Source organism: Rana temporaria, chromosome 12, assembly GCF_905171775.1.
Source record: "Rana temporaria chromosome 12, aRanTem1.1, whole genome shotgun sequence".
Lineage (NCBI taxonomy): Eukaryota > Metazoa > Chordata > Amphibia > Anura > Ranidae > Rana > Rana temporaria.
The window spans coordinates 143,852,653-143,878,954 of NC_053500.1; the positions used below are offsets into that span (position 1 = coordinate 143,852,653).

At 42.6% G+C, this 26,302-nt stretch overlaps 1 protein-coding gene across 2 annotated transcripts; it reads left to right on the forward strand.

Moving 5' to 3' along the window:
* Positions 1-681: 681 nt before the first annotated feature.
* METRNL (meteorin like, glial cell differentiation regulator) lies at positions 682-26,302 on the forward strand. Of its 2 annotated transcripts, none has more exons than XM_040331082.1 (4): positions 682-1,021; positions 6,914-7,299; positions 21,612-21,671; positions 25,272-26,302. In XM_040331082.1, exons 1-4 carry the CDS (start codon positions 924-926, stop codon positions 25,583-25,585), a joined length of 858 nt encoding a protein of 285 aa, XP_040187016.1. In that variant the 5' UTR covers positions 682-923; the 3' UTR covers positions 25,586-26,302. The 2 variants fall into 2 exon arrangements, with proteins under 2 accessions (XP_040187016.1, XP_040187017.1); XM_040331083.1 differs by lacking the exon at positions 682-1,021 and adding an exon at positions 4,319-4,463.

Consider the following 26,302-nt stretch of genomic DNA (forward strand, 5'->3'; position numbering starts at 1 on the left):
CCTCTAAGTGTAGCAATACGTTGCTAAATGTTGTACCTTCATTAAATGTAACCATATTGCTACACTCTCTTCTCTTTTATACTCAGTTGTGACATGACGCTACTCTTATATCAAGACATCGCTTGTATATCAAGGCAAAGTTTATTAAAACATTTTGCTTGTCTTGCAAAACGCTCTCAAACCAAGTTACTCTCAAACCAAGGTTTTACTGTATGTGTATATATATATATAGTTAGTATATAATTATATACACAATGTATATATATATATATTTATTATATACGCACTTTACCTGCTTGTCTTGCAAAATGCTCTCAAACCAAGGTATTAAAATGTATATATATATATACACACACACCTAAAAAATAATGTATATTATATAGTTTATATATTTATTATATATATGTAATTATTATTAGTTGTATTTATTACAGGTACACATATTTGTGTTGTCTTGTGTATGAAAGTCACACACATCCTGCACTCCCCATGTGTCGGTAGCAGTGTGGTGACATTGTAGTGTATAGCAGGGTGTAGACTTCCCTCTGGATGTAGTTGGTAAACTTGCAGCAGAGTGCAGAAAGTTGTCAGAAAAAGGGGGAGGGAGAAGTAGAAGTTTGTAGCCCCGCCCCATTCCTCAGCACGCCCCCTGTGGGTGTGTCGCGGTCGGTGTGTGCTGGGCGCTCAGTGTGTAGGGTGTCAGTGCGCTGTATTGCTGGGTGCGGAGGAGTCTGTGTGCCGCTATATCGCTGGTGACTGAGGTCCGCCCGTCCTAGTGATGGGGAGAGGAAGTCTCGGAGCTCCTGGCTAAGTCGGCTCTCCTTCCCCGGGCCATGCCCCTCTCTCCCTGGCACTGCCCTTGGATTATTATCGCCTTAGTGCCCCATTGCTGAGCTGCTTGTCGGAGTGTCCGGGCTGCAATCATGCTCAGGAGGGTCCTGCTGAGTGTCTTCATGGTGACTGTGATGGGCAGAGGGAGCGCGCTGCAGTACGCCAGTGATATGTGCAACTGGAGAGGAAGGTAAGAGACCATTTGTCACCCACCCCCATCCTATGGGGACATCTGCAGGGGTGCCGGGCTTGTCACCTTCAAACTGTCCCGGCCCCCCCACCGCCGACACCACTACCCACCACTCCTTCCCAGTTGTAAATTCCAACACACCTTTTTTTATTAGATTCTAAAAATATTTTTTTTGTTCTATCTAATTTTATTTTATATATGTGTGTGTGTGTGTGTATATATATATATATATATATATATATATATATATATATATATATATATATATATATATATATATATATATATATACACAACTTACACTGATGGAATTGGTTTTATTTTTTTTTTGTAATAAAATTATATCAAAACATTTCTAAAGACAAAAATAAAATAATAAAAAAAAGCCCTATCAAAACATTTCTAAATAAAATATATAAACAAATATATATATGTATATAATTTTTTTTTTTATTTATTTAGAAATGTTTTGATAGGGCGTTTTTTTTTTTTTTTTTTTTTTTTTTTTTGTCTTTAGAAATGTTTTGATAGAATTTTATTACAAAAAAAAATAAAATCAATTCCATCAGTGTAAGTTGAATGAATATATATATATTTTATTTTTTCTTTAGAAATGTTTTGATAGGGCATTATTATTATTTATTTATTTTTCTTTTTTGTTTATAATTCTAATTTCATCAGTGTAAGTTGAAGATTTTGCTAAATGAGTTTTGTGATCTGGAAGGATTCTGTTGGACTTTATGAAGGCTACTTGGTTTAAAAAATAAATAAATACTATTAGTAGATCAAGGGTTCAGTATAGGACATAAGGAGATCCTAGGGGTTGGGGGCATGCTGGAGTTTGTAGTCCCACAGCTTGACCACATAAACTGCAGTGGTTGGGCAATATGTAACAAGTGACTTCTATGATCTACCCCCCCCCCCCTCTCCCCCCAACGCTCCCTGGATCTTGAGCAATTTATACATCTTGTGGATTTTAAAACTCTACAATCCAGTCTATAACCCACCCCCAGGTACTGTGTTGCTCCATGGATCTTTAGCATTTTAGGATTCTAAGATACTAGTCGTACCCTACAATATTAGCTTCTCACTCCATAAATCTTGAGACATTCTGTAGGTTTTAAATCTCTAAAATCCAACACCCCCCCCCCCCCCCCCCCCATCATCTTCACAGAGCTTTTGAATTTTGGAAATTCTACAATCCTAGCCATACCCCACCATGGTGGCATCTTACTTCATCGGTCTTGAGACATTTTATAGATCTTGTAGGTTTTAAGTCTCTAAAATCCAACACCCATTCCCCCCCCTCCTCCTTCCCCTGGAACTGTCTTCATAGATATTATAGAATTCTACAATCCTAGCCATACCCCACCATGGTAGCATCCTACTCCATAGATCTTGTGGATTTTAGAATTCCAGCCATTCTCCCCCTTCAGGTGGTATCTTGCTCCCATAGACCTTGAGAATCTTGGCCATATCCTGCTAAGGTAACCTCTAACGCCATAGATCTTGAAAATCAGAACCGTATTCCACCAAGGTGGCGTCTACCTTCACAGATCTTACATAATTTATACGTTCGGGTTACCAAACACTAGATGTACACTCCCCCCTCCCTCAGGTAGCTTCTTGCTCTATAGATCTTCAGAATTTTTTGAATCTAAAATCCTAGTCATATTCCCCCCCCCCCTCCATGTAGAACTTTGCTCCATAGATCTCCGTAATTTTAGAATTCTAAAAGCCGATCAATACCAACTAGTAGAACTTTGCTCCATAGATCTCCAAGATTTTGGAATTCTAAAAGCCAATCAATACCAACTAGTAGAACTTTGCTCCATAGATCTCCAAGATTTTAGAATTCTAAAAGCCGATCAATACCAACTAGTAGAACTTTGCTCCATAGATCTCCAAGATTTTAGAATTCTAAAAGCCGATCAATACCAACTAGTAGAACTTTGCTCCATAGATCTCCGTAATTTTAGAATTCTAAAAGCCGATCAATACCAACTAGTAGAACTTTGCTCCATAGATCTCCAAGATTTTAGAATTCTAAAAGCCGATCAATACCAACTAGTAGAACTTTGCTCCATAGATCTCCAAGATTTTAGAATTCTAAAAGCCGATCAATACCAACTAGTAGAACTTTGCTCCATAGATCTTCAGAACTTTAGAACTCTGGAAGCTTAGCCACCCCCCCCCCTTACCCTTAGGTAGAACTTTGCTCCATGGATCTTAATTCTACACATCTAGAATCCTAGCCATATGTCTCCCCTCCCGGTTGAATATTGCTTCAAAGATCTTCAGAATTTTAGATTTCTAAAAGCCAACCTAAACATCCCCTCCCAGGTAGACGTTCATACTCCATAGATCTGCAAAGCCTAGACATTCTATTTTACTGAAAGGGTAGTTGATGCTTGGAATAAACTTTCAGCAGAGGTAGTGAGTCAGTCAGCAGTCAATGGCTTCTCAAACATGCCTGGGACAAAAATAGATTTATACTAAACAAGTTTACGAAGTGGGGGGAAATGGTCAGACTCGATGGTCTTTCTGCCATCACCTTTCTATGTGTAGCCCCCCCCACCCCCCCCCCTGAGGGTTTGCTCCTTCGTAACAAACTCATTTCCTCCGAACTTTTCGTTCCCTCCTTGTAGAAGCTCAGTCTACCACAGCAGCACCGGCGGAGAAGCTGACTCTACCATAGGAATGCTATAGCACTACCTGCGTCCTATGGAACGCCTTTGCAATCACCACCATGAAGGTTACAAGTCACAAGCTGCCTGTCGGCACTAGACAGTAAAGTCATTGCCTTTTTTTTTTTTTCTTTTGTTCTTTCTTTCCCCTCCTTCACTTTTATATTCCACAGCGGATTGGAGTCAAAGGTTGACTCTCTTACTTTTTCCAACTCAAAGTCCACTCTGCACCATCCCAGAGATGGCAGTGGAAGCCAGATCATCAGGTGGTCCCTGGCTCGCCAAGAGTCTACTTTGTGCCAACTGATAGGAAGCAGCAAGACTTAAAGGGGTTGATTTACTAAAACTGGAGAGTGCAAAATTTGGGGCAGCTCTGCATGGTAGCCAATCAGCTTCTAGCTTTAGTTTGCTCAAATAAGTTTTGACAATAAACTGGAAGCTGGTTGGTTTCTGTGCAGCGCTGCAGCGGGGGTTTCTGTGCAGCGGGGGTTTCTGTGCAGCGCTGCAGCGGGGGTTTCTGTGCAGAGCTGCAGCGGGGGTTTCTGTGCAGCGCTGCAGCGGGGGTTTCTGTGCAGCGCTGCAGCATATTTTGCAATCTCCCGTGTTAGTAAAGTGTACATGTTAAGTGATTCTTGTACAAGTGTCAGTTTGATTTGTGCCTTATGCTATGCAAGGTGCAACTTATTACTCATGGTGAACTTTTAAAACGCTATTATGGAACTACTGGAGCCCAGCAAGGCAACAACTACTCACAGGTATACGGTTTTCATTTCCTGTGTGCGGCTGTGGGTGGCATTTACTAATAGAAGTTAGTCATAACTTTGTCACTTACGTGAGTGACACACTTAGTATGTAGAAAGACAAGTCAATGCTTTAGGAGCCTTCATGCTCGACCTTCACAATAAATTAGTTACTTTGTTACTCTCCAAAAAAACTTTATTTATTTTTTGGAAAAATTGCAAGTTTATATAAGATGCATGTATTTTAAAGATAAACATTACTGTAACGTTTGACTTTAGGGGCAGATAGGTGGCTGCCCTTGAGAGCAGTAAACAAAAACTTGCGCAAATGTATGTTGATTAGGTGATCTATAGTTCAAGATGGATAGTGCCTCGGGCCTTGCTGCCCTCCAGGATGGGGGGTTTTCTTACCAGCTGAAAAAGAGGGCCCACCAGCCTTGTGCATCATCATTGGATAAGTTTATTTTAAAACTACTAACAAGCATGTGAAAGAAACCGCTATGTTAAAGCCTTTAAATGATGGCAATCGGTCTGATAGCCACTGTCTCCAGATGATGGAGAGGACGTATGAACCGCCGCTGGCTGACGTATTTCGGAGGGTCAACTTCTTCCTCAGAGCCTGACCCAGCGGTGGTTTGTACATCCTCTACATCATCTACAGACTGGCTATCGGACCGATTGCCAAAGGATAATGCACAAGGCTGGTGCACTCTCTCTTTTTTTTTATTTATTTTTTATTCCTTTTTAGATGGCTGCCCTTTGCCTGAGGGCCATCAAGTTCACTTGGCCCAAAGACCATCAAGTGGTCAGCCTTGTTCTGTTATCATGGCTATGTACAAGCAAGAACTGTTCTCATCTCTTGAGAATATCTTCTGTGACTTCACATTTACATCTTCTCCTACATTCCCCATGTTCCGAGTTTCATTCCTTTCCATATTTACACTTCATTCCCCATGTTTCCGAGTTTTGATTCTCCCTTCCATCTTCTCAAATTCTCCATGTTCGGAGTTTGACTTGTCCTTCTATCCTCTCCTTACATTGCCCATGTTTTGAGCTTATCTTGCCCTTCCATCTTCTCCTTGCGTTCCCCCATGTTCGGAGCTTGACTTGCCCTTCTATCCTCTCCTTGGTCATATTTTTGAGCTTGTCTTGCCCTTCCATCTTCTCCTTGCGTTCCCCCGTGTTCGGAGCTTGACTTGCCCTTCTATCCCCTCCTTGCCCATGTTTTTGAGCTTGACTTGCCCTTCCATCTCCTCCTTGCGTTCCCCCCATGTTCGGAGCTTGACTTGACCTTCCAAATGCCTTCAAGCTTGATTTGAATCAACTGTGTTTTGAGAAACATTGGCTTTATTTAATTTTTTTTTTTTTTTTGACCACTGCATACATTTTAAATAGGCTCTTGATTGTTGCATCTCTAGTGCCCCCCTGGCCAGTTTTTATTTTTTTTAATTCAATATTTTAAACTTTTGCTTAACTCCTTCAGAACAAGGTAACTAGTCCAGACAGGTCTCCAGAGATCTGTAATCTGTTTTTATTATGTATGATCTGGTTTAATCTTTCCCAGCTGGGAAGGCAATCTTTCTGGTTTCTGCAAAGCAATGTTTGCAGAGAAGATAAAATATCCAGCCAGTGACATCAGTCCCCTGCTGTTCCTCATGGCAATGATAGGTAAAGGGGGGGGCACACAAAATGCAATCTGATTCTTCAACTGCTGCAAAGGTTTCATAATTTTTGTAGTTTTTCGGGACTTTTTTTTATGAGACTACAAGTCTCAGTTGACTGACGGTCAGAGTTTTAGAGAAAAGTATAGTCAGTCTATGTGGCTGAAATGTACCTCTGCACACAGTGCTTCTCATACAATGAAGGGTCTGTTTTTGTAAAGACTAAACCAGCCATTTGATATGCTTGCTTGACTATGACCTGCAAAAGCAAACTGCTTTATCACATGATCGCAAGGCCCAGCAACCACCAGGGTCCTCTCGACATGCACCATTGTATATTGTTGCATTGTTATCACTGTCTTCCCAATGTTATGATGCTTCAATCCTATGCTGACTTTAGAAACAAAGTAGCTTCTGGCAAAAAATAACCTTGCATAACAATTTTGCAACAAGTATGTAACAGTAATCACTATTTACTCAGTTGAGCAGCAACTGTGGGCTAGGTTGGGTGGAAACCTTTTTTTGCTTCCAAAGTTATGAAATTTTACGTTTTGTATAAATGGGGTACCCTCTAGACTTTGCCATGCCAAGTGCAGACCGTACCGTACCCTCTAGACTTTGCCATGCCAAGGGCAGACCGTACCCTCTAGACTTTGCCATGCCAAGGGCAGACCGTACCCTCTAGACTTTGCCATGCCAAAGGTAGACTGTACCCTCCTAGACCCCCAAAAAGTTCCTAAACATTTAATTTTAATATCTGGGACTACATTTTAACATCTATGCTTTCTTCCCTTTCATCTTTAGCGGATTGACCCATGAACCGCACAAGAAGGAAGTCGAGCAGGTGTACCTCCGTTGTTCGGAAGGATCAGTCGAATGGCTGTACCCAACTGGAGCTCTCATCGTCAACCTCTTCCCCAATACCTTTTCTGCTTCTGAGCACTTGACTGTTTGCATTAAACCTTTCAAAGACTCCAAAGGATCTAATATTTATTTGGAAAAAACTGGAGAACTCAAGATGTTGGTTCGGGACGGGGAACACCTTCCTAACAAGGTCTATTGCTTTGCCCAGGAACAAGGAGTGTTGTTCATTGAGGCCACACCACAGTTAGACATTAGCCGAAAAATCACCGGCTTCCAGTATGAGCTTATTAGCCGGAGGACGCTATCAGACTTGCACGCTATTTCTGGTAAGGGAACACCTGAAGGAACCCCTTAACCAATTTTGTTTTTTATTTATTTTGGTTTAATTATTTTCGTTTAAGTGCCCCCAACAGATAAGGAGTATTTGTTCACCTTTATTCAACCTTCTGCTGCAGTGCCCTGTTTGTGAGCTAGGTGGCGCTGTGGAAGCTGCAAAGATGATTGTTCAGAGTTATTTTAATCCTGCATCTTTTTAATACATTCCTATGGTGCTTAGAGGGAAGAAGGCTTTTTTTTTTTTTGCATCTGAAATATCCATTAGTAATGTCGTTTTTGTGTTTTCTTGGAAAGTGGATTGTAATTCAGTAGCTTCCCCTTTAAAGATGAATAATTCAGGGCATGCTGGGAGTTGTTGTTCTTGTGCAGTTGGCAGGCTACCATTGGCTAATATAGGAAATGCCCCTGTTGTTAGTTACCCTGTTAAAGCAACAGTAGCCCGGGGGATGATGTTTAAGCTTGGAGCCCAGTTAAATGAAATTCATTTATTGGATCCCCTTTGGTCTGTTAACTACCCAATTGAAAGGTCTTTTTCAGTAAGTGCAAAAAAAAGCCTGTGGATACATTCCTGTGCTGCACTCATTATCAGTTCCATGGTTCAGTTCTCATTGTGGAATACAGAACACCTTGACCTATGTTGTGGAGAGGGGAGATGTTCTGTAGCCTTAACTTCCTAGGGTGTCAATGCTGCTGTTTCATTGGGTACAATGGTGTCACCCTACAATAAGCTGGCTACTTTATACCCTAATATGTCGATAAAGCTACAATTTTCTTAAGACATTTTTGGGTGCTAGCTTTGGCTACAATATAGCACAGGAAGAGTTTCACTGGCAGGATCACCAGGTGAAAATAAAGCTTGAAACTAATGCAGCCACCACATTTGAAGACTGTGTGTGTGTGTGTGTGTGTGTGTGTGTGTGTATATATATATTACAAGAAGGGGCTACCACATCCATATACGAGCTATAAATGAGAATTTGGGACTGTTGGAGCGTCCTTTATTAGGTACCAGAAAAGGAATACAAATTTAGTAGAAAATTTAAGTTAACGTAACAAATCCATTTGCTTGATGTCTGACAAGTTAGGTCCTGAGGAAGCAAAAGCGAAACATTGACCAGCCTTGTCCAAGCACAAACAGGGACTTGCACTGAAAATGTGTGGCTCTTACAATTGAGAGCCTAATATTCTTAAGAGTCGCACATTTTCAGTGCGAGTCCCTGTTTGTGCTTGGACAAGGCTGGTCAACGTTTCGCTTTTGCTTCCTCAGGACCTACTTGTCGAGAAATCCCTTTGCTTGATTTCTCTTTCCTTTACAGAATCCCTTTGCTTGATGTCTGACAAGTAGGTCCTGAGGAAGCGCAGGCGAAACGTTGACCAACCTTGTCCAAGCACAAACAGGGACTCTTACAATTGAGAGCCTAATATTCTTGTTTTTAAATGTCAAATTGTCTATTTTTATATTTGTTACATTAAATTTGTTTTCTACTAAATTTGTATTCCTTTTCTGGTACCTATAAAGTCCGCTCCAACAGTCCTAAAGTCTAATTTTTTATATCTCTATCACACTTAATTGTTTTATTTTAATTAGCGCAGCACTTATTTTACATCTGCAGTATATTACTTTTTTTTTTTTTTTCCATCTCTTATGCTTAGATGCTTTAAATAGTTCAGTCTGGATTAGGCACTTTTTTTTTTTTTTAATTTCCCGTTTTTGTTGTCTTCATGTAATTGTAGCCAAGTTTTTAATTTTAAAGTAATTATTAATAACTTTTCATAAAACGCATTACTAAGGGTGACCCATCTAATGACATCACTTACTAAGCCATGAGCGCGGTGCTGTGGTTGGCTGCCATTGGTGACTCTCTGTCAAAATGTTTTGCTTATCCCCATTTAATTACCTGTGATGCTGTTTACAACACCGCATACACCCAGTTTTCAAATACTTTTTAATGGCCGTTGTTCTGGTTTACGCTGCGTGTAGCCAGCTCACAACATTGTGATTATAGTTTGTTGATCCCATAGAGACTCCCCGGAGTGCCTGACTCACCCGAGTGCTAGTAATTTATAGGATCAGAATAAATGAGAGGGGTGTGTGTTATTTTGACTGGCACACCCAAGAAGCAATTTTTAAGAGTCACTGACACTATGCTGTAGTAAATATTTTTATTTAATGGCTTTTATATGGACATGGATGACTTGTGTGATTGGGCTTCTTATAGGAGTTCTCCCTTTTTTATTTATTTTTTAAAGGCCCTCAAATATCTATAATCAGGTTGGTGTGCCTACCTACTACACCTTTTTTGTGTAGGTAAAGCTGACCTTGCCAAAATAAATGCAATTGAGAAAAGTTGCATTGGTGGACACCCATAAGAAGCACCCGAAGTGCTTGAACCTTCTACATAGAAAAGTCGAGGAGAACTGTTTTTTTTTTGTTTTTTTATAGCTTTTATGAAGGGGGGGGGGGGGACCCATGAGAAGGCCCCCTAAGTGCTTCAAACTTCTACATAGAAAATCCAAGGAGTTTTGCTTTTATATGGACATGGATGGATTGTGAGTTGGGTTCTCCACTTTAAGCTAAAAGTAGGGATGCACCGAAATTCTGGCCACCGAAACACATCGGCTGAAAATGGCCTTTTTGTCAATACGCCGAAAGAGAAAAAGGCCGAAAATGGGGCGGGGGGCTTTCATTTCAATAGCTGTGTGCCCCGCGTGCCGTTGCATACAGCCCCCTCCTCTTTGTCCGGACACTTTGATAGACGGATCACCCGTCCAATCCTGGGACGGGTGATCTGTCTATCAAAATTCCCCGGACAAGGGGGAGGGGCTGTATGTGACTGCACACACGGCTATTGAAATGAAAGCTGTTATGTTCCTGGCGCTCTAATCAACCAGGCTGCGGCGGCACTCCTCTCTTCCCCTGCACAGGCTGGCTGCACTGGGGACACGCAGGCTGGCTGCATCTGACGACACTGGTGAGGCTGCATCGATCTCTTGTATCAAGTTCTGTGCCATATCCCCAGTGTGTGTGTATCGGTCATTTCCAGTATCTGTTTTGGTTTTCGGCCTAGTGTATTTTTCGGTATCGGCACCAAAAAAAAAAATTCGGTGCACCCCTAGCTAAAAGTCCTCAAATCTCTAGAATAGGGATGGTGTGCCTACTACTTCTTGCACCTTTTTTCTTGTAAGAAGTAAGGCTAGCCCAATAAATGAAAGTAAGGGCAGTGTTGATGAACTGGGGGACACCATAAGAACCCCCCCCCCCCCCCAACAAGCGCTTTAACCTTCTATATAAAAAAGCCAAGAACAGTTATTGGGTTTCTCTTCAAATTTTTGGAGGTTATATCTGCTCATCTGTGGTCTATGTTGGGGGGGCAGCCATAAGAAGTCCCCTAAGTACTTTCAAGCTCTTGGGGGTGATTTCAGCTTATCTTTGTTCAGCATAAAGCAAAATCCTATACTGCGGTCTGTCATCAAAGTACAGTTCCCCTCTATTGGAAATAATGACCAGTGGTGCCAGATTTAGACCACGGGCATTACAACTCAAATTTTAAATTGCGGTTCCCAAGGAAACGGGATATAAGGCCTCCACGACCAACTTGTAGTACAAAATGTAAAAGTTTTTGGCAACTTTTTTTTTTTTTTTTTGGGACACCGTTACTACTCACTACTTGTGTTGCTTTTATGTTTTTATTACTGGGAGTAAAGCTGGCCATAGACTGTTCAAATCTTGGCCGGTTCAGCAGGGATCAGCCAAGATCTGAACCATGTATGGGCAGGCTGATTGTACCCAAGTTGATCCATCCATCGATCGATAATACCTCTAGTGGGTCACTGTACATGAAATTTAGAAAGGGAGCACCTTCATCACCTTCCATTAGAAATTACTAACCCTTATTCCTCAAGGACTCGGCTAGAAAAGATTCTTTATCTACTCTCTCCAGCAGCTTGAAACCAGAACTGATTTAAAAATAATCTGTAGTGTTCCTTTTGCTTGACCTCTAAGTAAAGGACATTTTTTTTCCCCTCTTGGCTATAGTTATTCTTGGACACATTTCTTATTCTTTGCGCCTTACTAGTTGACTGATTAACCCAATTAATTTAAAATGGTGGCAACGTCTTGTAGTTGCGGAAATGGCTCATGCTTTTAAATTTTATGGCCCAGTGGTCTTGACACAAGTAAAGTATCCCTTCCCCCACCACGACCAACTGGCTGTGACTGGACAAACACATTGTGTTCCCCCCCCCCCCCCCCCCTTCCTTCTTCCCATTATGTTGGCTGTACATTTTAAGTATTGTGTTCCTATATCCATGATAGTGTGGACCTTATTGGTGGGCTAAAATGACGGTCATGATCATGGTATTTATATTCGCTAATGGCCGAAACGAATAGGCTGGCCACAAAGTTTTATACAAGTTTCTTGTTCAATTCTCCTTTAGCTTTACATAAAACTATGTAGTGCAAGGGCCTAGCTGCCTGCATACAAATTGGAAGTTTTTAGGTTTGACCTCCTATGGTTTTGGTAAATCAAAACGAAAATTTGTATAATGTATGGCCAGCCTTAAATGGATGATGCAATCAACTTTGTAGGAACCAAGGTCTTCAAAGTGGCTCCCACCAACAGGTCTGGTCATTGTCCCTTTTTTAAAGTGTTTGTTGCCCTAAAAAAAAAACAATATTTGTCCCCTTTTTTTAAAGCATGAATAAAGGCACAGTGCTTGTGCGGTGACATTTGGCCCCTTCTATCACCTAGAATATCTGGCTGATCTTGCCTGGTTCTGCCCTCCCCCCCTGTAAACTGACCACAGTTAGTCTTCAGCCCTTTCCCTCCCTGCCTGTTGGCTCCATCCATTCCCCAGCCCTCCCCTCCTGCTGCCATCATAACTACACTATAAACATTGCACCCACTGTGTAAAATAAATAACATTGGGCCCCTGTGTCTTATTTAAAAAAAAAAAAAAAAATACAGATTATAACTTTTTATATCTGAGCGTCTCCTGACGGCAATCTCCTCTTTCCTCCCCTTCTCACTGCCTGATGTCAGCGGGAGTGCTCATGTGCTCATGTCGGCCCACTATAGCTGTCAGCTGGAAAGGGCCAAGGAGTCACGTGAGTGCTGGGAGACGCTCTGCAATAAGGTATAATCTGCATCTCTGTGCGCTCACGTGACGCCTTGCATCTCCCTCCCTCCTGCTATCAGCTGGGAAGAGGAGAGAACTAAGGAGTCACGTGAGTGCCTGGAGATGCTCTGCTATTGGGTATAATTTGCATCTCTGTGCGCTCACGTGACTTCTTGGCTCTCCCCGACTGTGGGAGTGCTTTGTCATGCATAAAACTGAATGCTGTGCAAAAACAAGTGTAGTTTCTAAATATTTGCACAATTTTTTTTTAAATATTTCTGCTTTCAACTGTCTTAAATCAAATCTTAAATTTTTTTTATATAAAGGGTGTGACTTATCTGATACCTTTTACTGCAGTTGTCAAATACAAGCAAAGAGCTTGCAGCCGAGCAGATACAAAATGTAGAGTCTCTTGTGTAGCCGTTCCTTTCTAACCACAACCATTTTATCTTCATACCATCTAGAGATCTCTTTTCCCCCTTGTTCCTGCTTTCTTCTTTTTTAATATAATCTAGAAGGAGCCGGTTTCCTCAACCCATGTGATAAACATCTACTGAACTTCCCTCCAGATTAGGACAAGTAGTTAATTGTTCCTGTCGAATAAATGCAACAATTTTTCTGTGCAGGAGGAATGTACAACTTGTATAGTTCTAAGTCCTTGGAGTGTTGAGTCTCCAGGCCTGGCCAATTCAAGGATTTTGGTAGGACTTGCAGGCCTTGCCACTCTGCCATGGCTGTAGTTTTTTTTTTTTTTTTTTTGGTTATTGGATAGGCTCATGTTCTTGCACCTTCGGTTTGGCAGACTTGTTGGGATGCCATTAACGCTTAATGGCACCCTCACACATGGGTGGCCAATTTGGCATGTGGCATACCAGATGGTGTCGACAGCACATCTCTTGGCTACTCTGCTCTCTCCTCCTTATCAGCATGTTCCTTGTTATCGCATGAGCTCCTTGTGCTGCTTCTCCCTTCCCTAGTCTGAGCTTTGCGGTAGGGACTGGAAGAGGCTGATGTCATGTTAAATGCATGTGCTTGCATTAAAAATAATGCATTTAAAGGGGTTGTAAAGGTTTGTGTTTTGCATAGGATGCATTAAAGTGAAAAAACGCCTTGCTGTAATGCCCCCCCCGTTTTAATTACCTGAGCCCGTTCACCTGCTGTGCGCGTCCCCCGGCTTCCTCTTCTCCACTGAGTCTAGCCTTTTGAATAGATTGATAGCCGTGCAGCCATTGGCTCCCGCTGCTGTAAATCGCATCCAATGACGTGGCCGCTGGGGGGGGCGGGACCGAGTCATACACTTGGTGTCTATGGAAGCCTAGTGTATGACACGGGAGCGCACCCACAAGCTAACCCCCCTTGGGAAAGAGCTTCCCAGAGGGGGTTAGCGGTGAGGAGCTGAGACAGCTGCCGTGGGACCCCAGAACGGCAGGATAGGGGCCACTTTGCAAAACTAACTGCACAGTGGATGTAAGTATAACATGTTTAAAAAAACAAAAAAACTATACAATCCCTTTTAATGAATACAACACTGATCTAATATGTCTGATGGGTGTTCATCTTTAAAGTAGCCATGTAAGGCCTCAGCCACACCACTAGTTGCAAATTGTAAGGTCAGCCTTGTTTTGCTCCTTATATTTCTCACTATTGGTAGGGTTATTTCTAACGAAGATGCTGCAGGTCACATGGTTATGTTTTGCCCTTTTGTCAATACTACTTTTTGGCTATTTCCTGTTGAGAGTTGATTCAAGTCACAAAAAAGTGTTATTTTTGCTTCCAGATTAGTCACCAACTTCTGATTAAATGAGACGTCCTCCATGTGGTTGAAGATCTGCAATATGTTAAAGGCATGTGCAATAAAATAAAATGGTTCAATTGGCTATTTTCTAGCCTTTTGCACGCCCATACCTAATGAGCTTTACTGCCCCGAAACCGGCATAAAGACCAAAATCTAGAGAATTGGAGCTTCTATCTGAGGCTTTCCAACAAAGGGAATTTCTTTTGTGATTCATTCTCTCTCTAAATGGGAAATGAGCAATTAACTCCAAAAAAAGTTGCTTTTTACTAGAGGCTAGTAGGGAGTGTTGTTGTGTGGAGGATAATGCCCGCAATTAAATTGGGTAAATTTGGTGAATAAAAAGGTCTTTAAGGCTAGGTGCTAATCCATGATTTTCAACTTGTAGTAGTAATTAACAATTTTCAAACAATGGGGAGCTCCTGACTTTTTATCATGCAAAAAGAGGATTTAAAGGCCACTGACTTCTCCTCGCATAATTGTCTGACCTTTTACGGCAAAGCCAAATTGTCAGTATAAATCGAATAGTATCTCTGGATGTTGGGGGCCATGCTTTGTACATTGTCCCTGTAAAGGAATTTATGTACTTTTCTAAGTAGTTAGGGACAAAAATAAACCTCAGTTTGCGAGCCCTCAGATTCCTACTGTTGTATGTTGTATTGGCGCTAGATAAATCCTGTAAAAAATAAATTAAAAATAAAACTTTTTTTTTTATTATTTTGGAAAAATTTGTAGAAATGCTGAAGCGGAATATCACTTTTTTTTTTTTTTCATGTTGGACAAATTTAAACTGAAAAGTGCTATAAAGCTGCAGATAACGAAACTATTTTTGGTAGAGTGGTCATGAATTGCCCCCTTTTTAGCTTTTTCACGTCTTTTGGGTTTTCAAAAGCCATAAGCTGTCAGGTGCTTGTTGGGGCAGCTGGGGTTAAGCCTCTCGACCCCTTTGGTGTTCAAGAGTTCTGTCAAGACGTTGTAGTGTCTTTCTTGTTCTTCTAGCCCTTTAATCTGTCTCTTGTGCTGTGTAATTTGACTTGTCTGGTTCTAGGGGTGATGGTTTTTCTTCTGGGAGGCTGAGTTGAACACAGCTATAGCCACATCAAGGAAATTCAGTTCGATGTGTGCAGCTTAACAGATTTATTGCCCAGTCTCCCCTACTATTGGGGGTTTTATTGGAAAGATTTCTTTATAGCTATACAAACTTTTTTTACTATTGATTTAGTAGTTTTTATTAAATGGGCTTTTCTTGTAAAATTAAAGTCGGGTGCTTGTGGGGGTGGTTGTTGTTTGCTTGTGGGGGTGGTTGTTGGTTGTTACTTGTGGGGGAGGTCGTTGGTTGTTACTTGTGGGGGAGGTCGTTGGTTGTTGCTTGTGGGGGAGGTCGTTGTTTGCTTGTGGGGGTGGTTGTTGTTTGCTTGTCAGGGTGGTTGTTGGTTGTTACTTGTGGGGGTGGTGCCTTGACATGTAACTGGCAAGAACGTTATGTAATGTACTGTTTTTTTTTTAAAATGCTTATTTTTTCATCTTGCATTTCTCTACTGAAGATCACTTCCAACCTCTCGGCCATGTTCTACTTTTTTTTTTTGCACTCGCTCCAGTTTTGGTTGCATATCTTTGCTCTGGATAACTCTAGCACCAAAGTAAAGTCTGTTGCCATCTAAAAGCCCAGAATGTGTTTTATTGATTTTCAGTAGAAGGGTAATCCACCTGTTTCTCTTATGCGTTTCACTCCACTATGGTTAAGCTCCTAGCGAGAAACGCATTCACAGGTTATGGCATGCTTGGGCTGCATTCACACATAAGCATTTTGTCGGAGACTGTCAACCAGCAATCCAATTCATGTCAACGGCCCCTGTTCACACGCTCAAATGTGAACAGGGGTCATTGAAATTAAAGCAGAGTTCCACCAAATTGTTATTTATTTTTTATTAAATAATGCAGCTGCTGACTTTTAATATATGGACACTTGCCTGAACAGGGTGCCCAAGATGTTGGGGTCCCAAAGCCGATTAAGGGAATCGGAGGCTTGCGGCTTCACTTCATGGTTCCCTACCACGCATGCGCAAGTCCACTGGTCCCTGCTGTCCTTCTGGGACCTGTGTGTCTCCCAGAGGACAGTGGGGGGGGACGGGACAGAGTAGGCACCGGACGTGGCGTAGGTCACCGCGGTGATCTATGCCGGGAAGGGGGAGCAAATACCTGTATTACACGGGTATCTGCTCTCCCCAACCCTCCCCCCCCCAGAAAGTGCTAAATGTGAAACCGGAGGGGGGATTCCAAAAAGCAGAAGTTACATTTTTGGGTGAAACTCCGCTTTAATGGTATGTTTGTTTGTGAGGCTTCGAGTTGCAGACTGCTCAGGTGTGAATGCAGCCTTAGTCAGCACCCATTGGTTGGGCAGGGGAGGAAGGCTTGGAGCGGTAGTGATTGGGACTGTGTGCATCATTGCGTTGGACTGTCTTCCTGATGGTGGCAGCTGTGGACCAAGCCTGGGCAATATGGGTCAGCATAGCTGCTTGCAATTTCTACCAGGGATGCACCCGACGGGGTCCTTGCTAAGGCACTTCCTAATGGCAGGATCAGGGATTGTCTTATTGAAAGCTGAAGATTTTAACAGGACTGAAAATGACCTTCTTTTTAAATGAGATGAACATGGCAAAGCTTACGAGATTGAAGGGATTGGATTGAGGTCTGCTTTAGCAAGGATGCAGTAAAGTGTTCATCTTGTCCCATAGGAAATATCGATAACCCTTTCTACAATTATGCCGCTTCTGTTCATAGGACGGTTAGTTTAAGTGCGTCAAAGTGTAAGGAGGTAGGTGAATGTCTCATTGCTCAACACTTAAGACATTTGTCAATCCCATGGCTGACCTAAAATAACTGGTAGCCCTATAATTAAAAAAGAAAAAAGCTAATAAGGGCTATTTACTCTTCATAATTGCTTTTAATAGGGCCTAGGACATTTTCAGAGATCCAATCACGTAACCCCTTACTAGATTTTGCGCATATGTTTAGAAGTGACTGAGAATCACAGGTTGGACTTGATATGTCTTTTTTCCAACCAAAATGTAACTATGTAAAATTGGACCTACAACCAGGGCTCTTTATCTCCCAGCGGAAGCACCAGCTCCATCAGGGCCAATTGTCCAACAAGTGTGGCCTATTGATGCATCATTGGTGTTATGTTAGTCGTCAACATCAGGATCGCAACAAGTAGCTCGCAGCTTGCAATGAATGGTGTAATTACATCTCCTGGGTCCCTAGCAAGCCAGCACAGTGGCCGTGAGGGCCTCCGCAAAGGAGCTGCCTCAGGTTACCTAAGGATACTGAAATACTCCTTTAAAAGTAGTTCCCTGTAGGTTGTGGCAGCTGATGGGCACACAATGCAAGCATTATACTGCAAAATGCTGAATTACAGTGCCCTAAACTTTAGAAGGACACAGTAAAACGTTGACTTTTTTCGGTCTGATGAATACTAGCTTGTTTGGAGAAACTTTGGCCTCTTCCAGGGAAAAATTGGCATGCTGACATCAGAACGTCAACCTTTCCACTGCCAACCTTCTGGAACCACTTCCTATCTTGACCTAAAAGATGGTTACGTCTGTCTTCTGAATATGCAGACTATGGGATTTATTTAATCTGCTGAAATGGTTTCCTTTTTTAATGCACAATTACCACAAATGACGTCTGCTGATGACATTCTAGGAGTGCTATTGCTGAAATCGCTTTCTTGAAGCAAAAAAAATGAAAGTGCTGTCCATAGGGTCACTAGGATTGGCATGTGCCTTGGGTGTGTGACGATTGCATGTCAAATGCCCATGCACTAGTATGTGGAGGGGAGTGGGATGTACTCTATCATTGAGACTGTTGTCCCTAACTTGCATTTAAGGACCTTTAATCAAGCATGAAGGAACAAGAAGCCAGATTTCTTAGATATCTTTGCTTCAAAAATACTACAAAAACTGTTAATTCGCTAAATGCCAGTTGAGCCTTTAGTGAGGCAAAGCTAGGCGAGTTAAAGTGGAACTTCAATCAAAATCTTCCTGTCCTACTTCCGCCTAGGCGACGACGACTCTGCCCCTAGGCGGCCCCACCCTCTAGGCGATCTCTTGGGGCACGTGACAGGTCCCAGGAGATCGCCTGTCCACTCCGCCAGCACCACTCGCACATGCGCAGAGCATGCCCGACCATGAAGCCAAAAGCTGTCACGGCCGGGTGCCCAGAGTGGCAATGAAGGCGCTGGCGGAGAGGAACGACGCTCCGGGCGGTCGCTTCACTGGACTGTTGAACAGGTAAGTGTCTGTTTATTAAAAGTCGTCTGCTGCTGCTGACTTTTAATAAACATAAAAAGCCAGGAACTCTGCTTTAAGGGGGCTGGACTGTGGCCAGTGGAAGTAAAAAAATGTCCTGGTGTTGGTGCCCCATCCTTGATGTCAGCCGAGGGAATGGTGCCTCACATCAGTGAAATGAATAGTGCCCCAAGGGCTGGATAAAGGTAGACGAAGGGCCGCAGTTTAGAGACCACTGTTATGGTCTAAAAAGGTGTTGTAGTCAAGCTCCGGTCTGAAGAGAAAATATACCAATTTATCTAGCTTGACTGGAAACTCCAAATTAGGACACCGTTCCGATGACACCTGCAGAGGTGGTGATTTCCTCATTTTCTGCTCGGTCTTGTAGGGCAAGTTAGGAGAAATCTAACCAGTGGATACATCTATGGCAATTGAAGTCTGGCAGGGGTTCTAACGTTTGTGGATTCACTCTAATGTTCCAGAGCCAAAAGGTCTAGGAGTCAAAGTTTTTAAGTGGTCAAGAGTGGGCCTTTCCATACACAAAAAAGACTCAAGTTGGATAGATGTACATTATTTTCTTTCTTCTTCCTATGCCTGGCTCTTGGGGTTGAGTCTTGTGTTTTTGAGGTTACATCCCTCTAGTAAACGTTCATACCTTATCTTTACAAATATTGCTTCACAATGGCCACCTTCTTTTTAATGGCCATCTTCTTTTTAATGGCCACCCTCTTTTTAATGTACAGACAGCTGATGCACTTATAAGCTTGGGTCTTGCAATCTTCATTATAGCATGTTGGCCTTTTTAGAGGGGCAAGTGGTTGTGCCTGCGGGATCCTACATTTGTACTTTGTTTGACAAGACTATTTCATGCTGCTTGTGGTGACTTGTGCTTAAATGTCCTCGGGGCTCACAGTCACTTGTGGTTTTAATTGAGCAATGGATTTGGGTTGCAAGTCGTGACCTGCCACTTTGGGGACCTGCTTCTGATGATGTTGTTTAAATTCTTTTGTGTTTTTTTTTTTTTTTTTTTTTTTTTTTTTTGTGCTTGAGAGGCACGATTGCCTCACCTCCCTCTGCGCTGGCAGGCAGCATTTTTCCTCCTGTAATCTACACAAGTGTCGCACACGCACAAAACCTGCAGCAGAGCTGTCAAAAGGTATTTGTGTTTTTATATTTCCAGCTCACCGAGCTGGTCTTGCGCGGCTCCATTCCTGTGTAATCCAGTCAGGCAGCGTATTATTATAAAGTGCTTCTATCATCAGGTGATTGAAATGGTTTGCATGATTTCAAAGTCTAATCCTGGCGTACTTTAGTTTTTTTTTTTTTTTTTGTTTATCTATTAACAATGGCAATTTCTTAATGCAGGTTGGAAAAAGGAGTGTTGTGCATAGAGACTTCCAAAACAGACTGTTAGTGGTATTGAACATATATGCAGTCATGGGCTAGCACCAGCAAGGGCAGCAGGGTTCGGCACCACCATACCCCATCATTGCAAATTTGTAATTTTTTTTTTTTTTTTTTTCTTGTATTGCTATAGTTCAGAAAAATGTGTTTTTGGGTAGTAGTTGAAAAGCAGCTCTCCATAGAAAGCAGACCCCATGCTGTGCATTCTAACTTTAGGTTTTACTAAAATCACATGTTATGCAAGAGGCGGCATACATACGAATGGACAATCGGAGGGCCTTTCCCTGAATCCCCCCGGGGGGTTAGGCTCCAGATGGGGACAAGGGTACTTGCGCTTGGTCCATCTGGACGAAACCAAACGGACCCCTTTCTCTGGAGGGTCTGCCCAAACAGACCCACCCAAGTACTAGGTGGGGCTCCCCTGAAGGGAGACCCCATGAGAGAGGGCAAACTAAGTCAGAAGGCCATGGCCACCCCCTTCCAAGACTTTCAGGGCAGGCCCAAGGACCTACACCCTACCAGTCACAGAGTGCAACAAACCGTGTACAAACATAGAAATAATGTTTACTCTTAAACCAGTCAAAGACATGAGATGAGCATTGCCTTGCCCAACATTTTTTTAAAGCCTTGTCTGATCCCTGTGATCACATGTGGACTTGGAGAGAGTCGGCTGAGGCCATACACAGCCATAGCCACATCTGAAGCACTGGGTTGGTTTTGAGCGGCGCTCTACCACTCGTATGTCCATTCGTCTGATCCCTACTCCTGCAGTGAGCTTAAACTAGAAGGATCTCTTACTTTATACCCTCGCAGGACGCAACACTTAAGTAAATTTACATTGTAAACCATCCAAAAAGTCCTTTACCAATTGATCAGGCTATGCCTGTAGTGGCGCATATAACATTTGTACACCTGAACAAGGGCTCTCGTGGACTTTGGAAATTATTATTACTAGATGTGTGTCAAGCAGGTGCTAGGACCCCTCCCACTGTAACAATATCTTTAAGGTCTGTAGGCTTTCTTCATGATGCCCTAACTGGTGGCCCCAAGGCATGCCGCTTCCTCACGCCACCGTTCTGTCTGGAAATCGCATCCTCATCTACCAATGTCATCGTTTGTTAGGCCCGCATGGTGCCCAAGGTTGTAATGCAGCACAATAAAAAAAAAGTGACTTTGTATACGAGTCAGCCTTTAACTTGCTGGATTAAAAGGCAATTTTTGGGGAATTTTAAGGCAATTGTTGGACATTTTTGCCAAGGCAGCCAGGTCTCAGAGGGCATCCAAGGTTGAAAAAGGCTGATTGTTTTTTATTCTGCATACTCCTATTGACTGCAGTACAAGTACAGTATCGGCATACCTTCCAAGACCCTTTACATTTTTCTCTAAAAAAATACATGAAAAATCAATTTTGACCATTTGTGTGTAATCTCCAATCTGTAAGAGCAGAAGCAAGAGAAATTTGTGTTTGTATAGGAGAACAATGCAGAGTTTGTTGTTGCAGAGTGTGGGTGTGCGCTTCTTCAATCCAGTTTTACTGCATGTGCGTGATTGTATTGAAGCTTTTCCACCAACTCCCCCCAAATTCCAATCTCCGTCGTTTAACCAGCATGCATTAAACCCATTTCTGCTGCAGCAGCAATTGCAATCAAAGAGCCTATTCTTTCATGTTCACTAACCTTTCTTTTCTTTTCCTTCTCAGATCCCTGTCGACCCTGCAGTGACACAGAGATCCTGTTAGCAGTGTGCATTAGTGATTTTGGTGAGTATAAAAGGCTGCATTTTTATATTCTGGTTATTCTCCAACTGGCGTATCGAGATAAAAATTCTAAAACTGCTCATTTAGTGCTCTTCCTATGAGTTAACAGTTGCTGAACTGCCCCAAGAAATCGTAGAAGAATGCTATAGGATGTGAATGTGTAGCTTTTTTATTTATTTTTTTGCTGGGGGGGGGGTAAGAACGCAATCCATAGGCTGTTTTAACAAAGGGCCATTGAGCTTAAAGAGGTTGTAAAGGTTGTGTTTTTTTTTTTTTTTTCTAAATGGGTTCCTTTAAGCTAGTGCATTGTTGGTTCACTAACCTTTTCCTTCGAATCCCCTTCTAAATTTATTTTTTCTTTGTCTGAATTTCTCGCTTCCTGTTCCTCCTCAGTAAGCTTGCCCCTATCTGGTTGGGGGTTAGTGCTCACCCCCTCCCTTGGTACTACGCACAGCATTTCCCCGAGCAGGTATGTATTCCAAAGGGAGGGGGCGAGCACACTTGCTAGTGAGAAATTCAGACAAAGGAAATATACCTTTTTTTTTTTTTTTTAGAAGGGGAATCGAAGGAAAAGGTAAGTGAACCAACAATGCACTAGCTTAAAGGAACCTATTTAGAAAATAAAAAACAAACCTTTACAACCCCTTTAAGGTTATTGTAGCCCTAATGCAACAACTTGGTTGAGTAACGTCCACAATACATTTGCACTAGCAGGAACATTTCAGGACAAGTTTTGGGGCCTACCACCTTCTTCCCTTCTAAAGTCCTAGCAGGGTACTGCATGGACCTTAGAAGAAGGGAGTAGGCCCCCCGTAAGCTTGTCCTTTAAATAAAACTGTTAGTGCAAATATTGAATTGTGGACGTTACTGAACAGTGTTGTAACCAAGAAAAAATATTTACAGTTTGTGTCATCAACTTTCCTTAGCCCCGGTTCACACTGCTGCGGCTTGAGAGTTCAAAGTCGAATGACAAGTCGCGCCCCATTAACGGCAATGGAACCACTCTAATCGGTGCTACTCAAGTCACACCGACTTAGAAAAAAGTTCCTGCGCTCATTTTGCTGCGACTTCAACACAACTTGCATTGACTTGGCTTCTGTTAAAGAAGTTGTATGCAACCCCCGATAAAGTCGGTTTCAAAGTTGCAGCAGTGTGAACAAGGGCTTACTGTTGGCTCACATTCTTAAGTTCAATGTGCATGGGTGGCTAGTTTTGGTATTTCTGGAGGTGATCTGTTCTTCAAGGAGGTATGGGGCTGGTGAAGGAAAGACGTGGGTGAGCTTTGTTATGGTCTTTGCTTCTGCCTCTGGTAAAGACAGAAGAGCATTCCACAAGATGTTTTCCGATGGGTGTAGAGGCACGTGTGATATGGAAGGTTGTCACACTTGAGGTTATTTAAAGTTTTTAAGTTCAAGGAGTAGAGCCAGTAACTCCAAACGCCCTTATATTACTTCTTTATTGGTACATGAAAGAGTAAAAATATACAGGAGCTCACGCGTTCTGGCTTGCAAGCCTTGAAAACTGCACCTTTTGGAATTCAGAGGTGATGAGCAGAGACAATTTTTTTGGGGGGGGAAATGCTTCCCTCTTCGTCAGGGCTGTGATGATGGTAGGTATGGTCAGGATTGGACTTGAACTGGAGGTTGCATTGAAGAGCCCTTTAGGCTCTTCTATCCAAGGGAATGGACAGAGAACTGGCATGTCCACACCAACCATCACAGCCCTCACGAATGGGGGGGGGGGGAGCATTTCCACCAAAACTCTTTGGCTCCATTCATCACTTGTGAACTCTTAAATATCTAACTTTTAAAATGCTAACCATCAGTGATGGCCTTCCATATCGAGCGCCTCTACCCCAATCCGAATCACTCTTAAAGTGGTTCTAAAGTCAGAAGGTTTGTTATCTTAATGCATTCTGTGATTTAAGATAAACCTTCAGGCTGGGTTTGCAAAGGCAGGAGATTTTGACCGGCTCACGTATGTACGCTGCGGCTCTGGTGCGAAATTGCACAGGAGCCCTGTGCGTCTTTCGGTCTGTTTTTTGGGTCCAAATTCGGGCTGGAATCGTGAACCAGGATGCACCGGACCCCTTCTGTGAGCCACATGTGGCGATGGTGTGAACCCAGCCTTGGTGTGCAGCATATCCCCTAATACTTGCCTTGGCCCCATCTCAATCCAGCAATGTTGCATAGGAGTCTCTGCTGTACGGGACTTGCTTGATTGGCTGAGACAGCAGCTGGGTGCCATCGGCTCCCGCTGCTGTCAATCAGTGGGCCAATGAAGGGGGAGCGGGGCTGAGCCGCGGCTCTGTGTCTGAATGGACACGCAGAGCAGCGGCTTGGCTCTGTTGCCTCCATAGTAAGCTGCTTGCTGTGGGGGGGCACTAGATAGGAGGGAGGAAACAGGAGCACAGAGGGGAGACCAGAAAAGAGGAGGATCGGGGCTGCCCTGTGCAAAACTTTAAGTTGACTTGTTGGCCGAATTCTCACACGGAGTGAAAAAAAATAGGAAAAAGGAAATGAGCCATTTAAAATGGACACAAGTTGGTAAAAGATGAGTGGAAACAATTTGTATATTATAAACAATTAGACTATCCAATGTGCATTGGCACAGCCACTTGTAGCCTCCAATGACAAGGCATGTGACAGGGTAGCAACAGAAGAGCGCAGTTGGTAGATGGGGGGGGGGGGGGGGGACAGTGCATTGTCACCCTATAACAGTGATGACGAACCTTGGCACCCCAGATGTTTTGGAACTACATTTCCCATGGTGCTCAACTATACTGCAGAGTGCATGAGCATCATGGGAAATGTAGTTCCAAAACATCTGGGGTGCCAAGGTTCGCCATCACTGCCCTATAACCTTGCCTAAACAAGGGCCTCAATTGCCAGATCTTAGGATATTATTGAAATTTAAGTTGTAGATGTAAAGATATTAAAAGTGACATTTTGAAAAGACATTAACTTATTAAAGCTTGATTAAAGCGGGGGTTCACCCTTAGAGGGCACTTTTCCCCCTTAGATTCCTGCTCGTTATTACTAGGGGAATCGGCAATTTATTTTAAAATATGTGCAGTACTTACCCGTTTACGAGACGCATCCTCTCCGTCGCTTCCGGGTATGGGCTTCGGGAATGGGCGTTCCTTCTTGATTGACAGGTTTCCGAGAGGCTTCCGACGGTCGCATCCATCGCGTCACGATTTTCCGAAAGAAGCCGAACGTCGGTGCGCAGGCGCAGTATAGAGCCGCACCGACGTTCGGCTTCTTTCGGCTACGAGTGACGCGATGGATGCGACCGTCGGAAGCCTCTCGGAAGGTTGTCAATCAAGAAGGAACGCCCGCTCCCGAAGACCCATACCCGGAAGCGACGGAAGAAGATGCAGCTCGAAAACGGGTAAGTACTGCACATATTTTAATATAAATAGCCGATTCCCCTAGACCGAACGAGCAGGAAGCTAAGGGGAGATTTTTTTTTTTTTTTTAAATGGGTGAACTCCCGCTTTAAGTTTACATATACGGTGCATAGAGATTGTTTAAAAAAAAAATAATAATTTTTTCCAAGATTGCAAAAATATTAATACATTCTTTTTATTTTTATTTCTAGTTGTCAAAGGTTCTATCAAAGAAGTAACCAGCGACCTGGAACAGCAGGAATCCATCATTTCTGTTTCCATCGACAGACTTTACCGACAAAAAAGCAAAATCTTCAAGCCCAACCAAGAACATGGTTGGGAAGGTCTGCTGAGGACGCCTCTAGAATGTGGCGTCAGGCCAGGACTGGGGGAGTTCTTGTTCACTGGACAAATGCACTTTGGGGAGCCCCGATTGGGCTGTGCGCCGCGGTATAAGGACTTCCAGAGGATATATCTAGAAGCAAAAAGTAATGGATTAAACCCATGTGAAATTGACACTGATTGAGAGACCCAAGCACTGCCTTGTCAGAGTTTTGTAGACTGTTCTACCTTTCGGATGTTGGGACTGTAGTTTTAAAGGACAGCAAACACTTGGAAGGATTATGAAGACTTTTTAGAAGTGGTTGAAGGTCTACCTATCCACGACGTAAGCTGTTACACTAAAGTGTTGGAGGTACGAAATCGAAATGGGCCCGGCCCAAACTCGCCACTGTACAAGACTGCCATTTGAGTCTTGCGTCGCAAACCTAAGTTATTATTTTTTTTCTTATCAAGTCTTAAACCGAAGAAACTGCCTCCTATTTTTGGTATTACTAATGTTTCATGATCCATAAAACATCTAAGTTGTAGCAATCCAACACAGCGTATTTTTTTTTTTTTTTTTTTGTATAAAATGGTTCGTCGCGCAAGGACAATATGTTGTATTTTTAACATGCTTTGTAAAAAGCTTGGTGTACATTTTTTCTGAGAATGTTTCTTACAAAAGAAATGTTTGTGAATTTTTTTTTTTTTTTAAAGTTTTTATTGTGCAATTGCGATCTGACATTTTGCGCAGGTCAGTTGATTGTGTTTTTTTTTTTTTTCAATGCCAGTGAAATAAAAAGACCTGGAATTTTATGCGTTTGTGTATTCCGTTGACTATGTATTGTCTGTGTTCCAAATGAAAACCTGTACTCCTAAGTTGCCTGGCCAGCCTCTGCTTTTAATAAATCAATGATCCCAA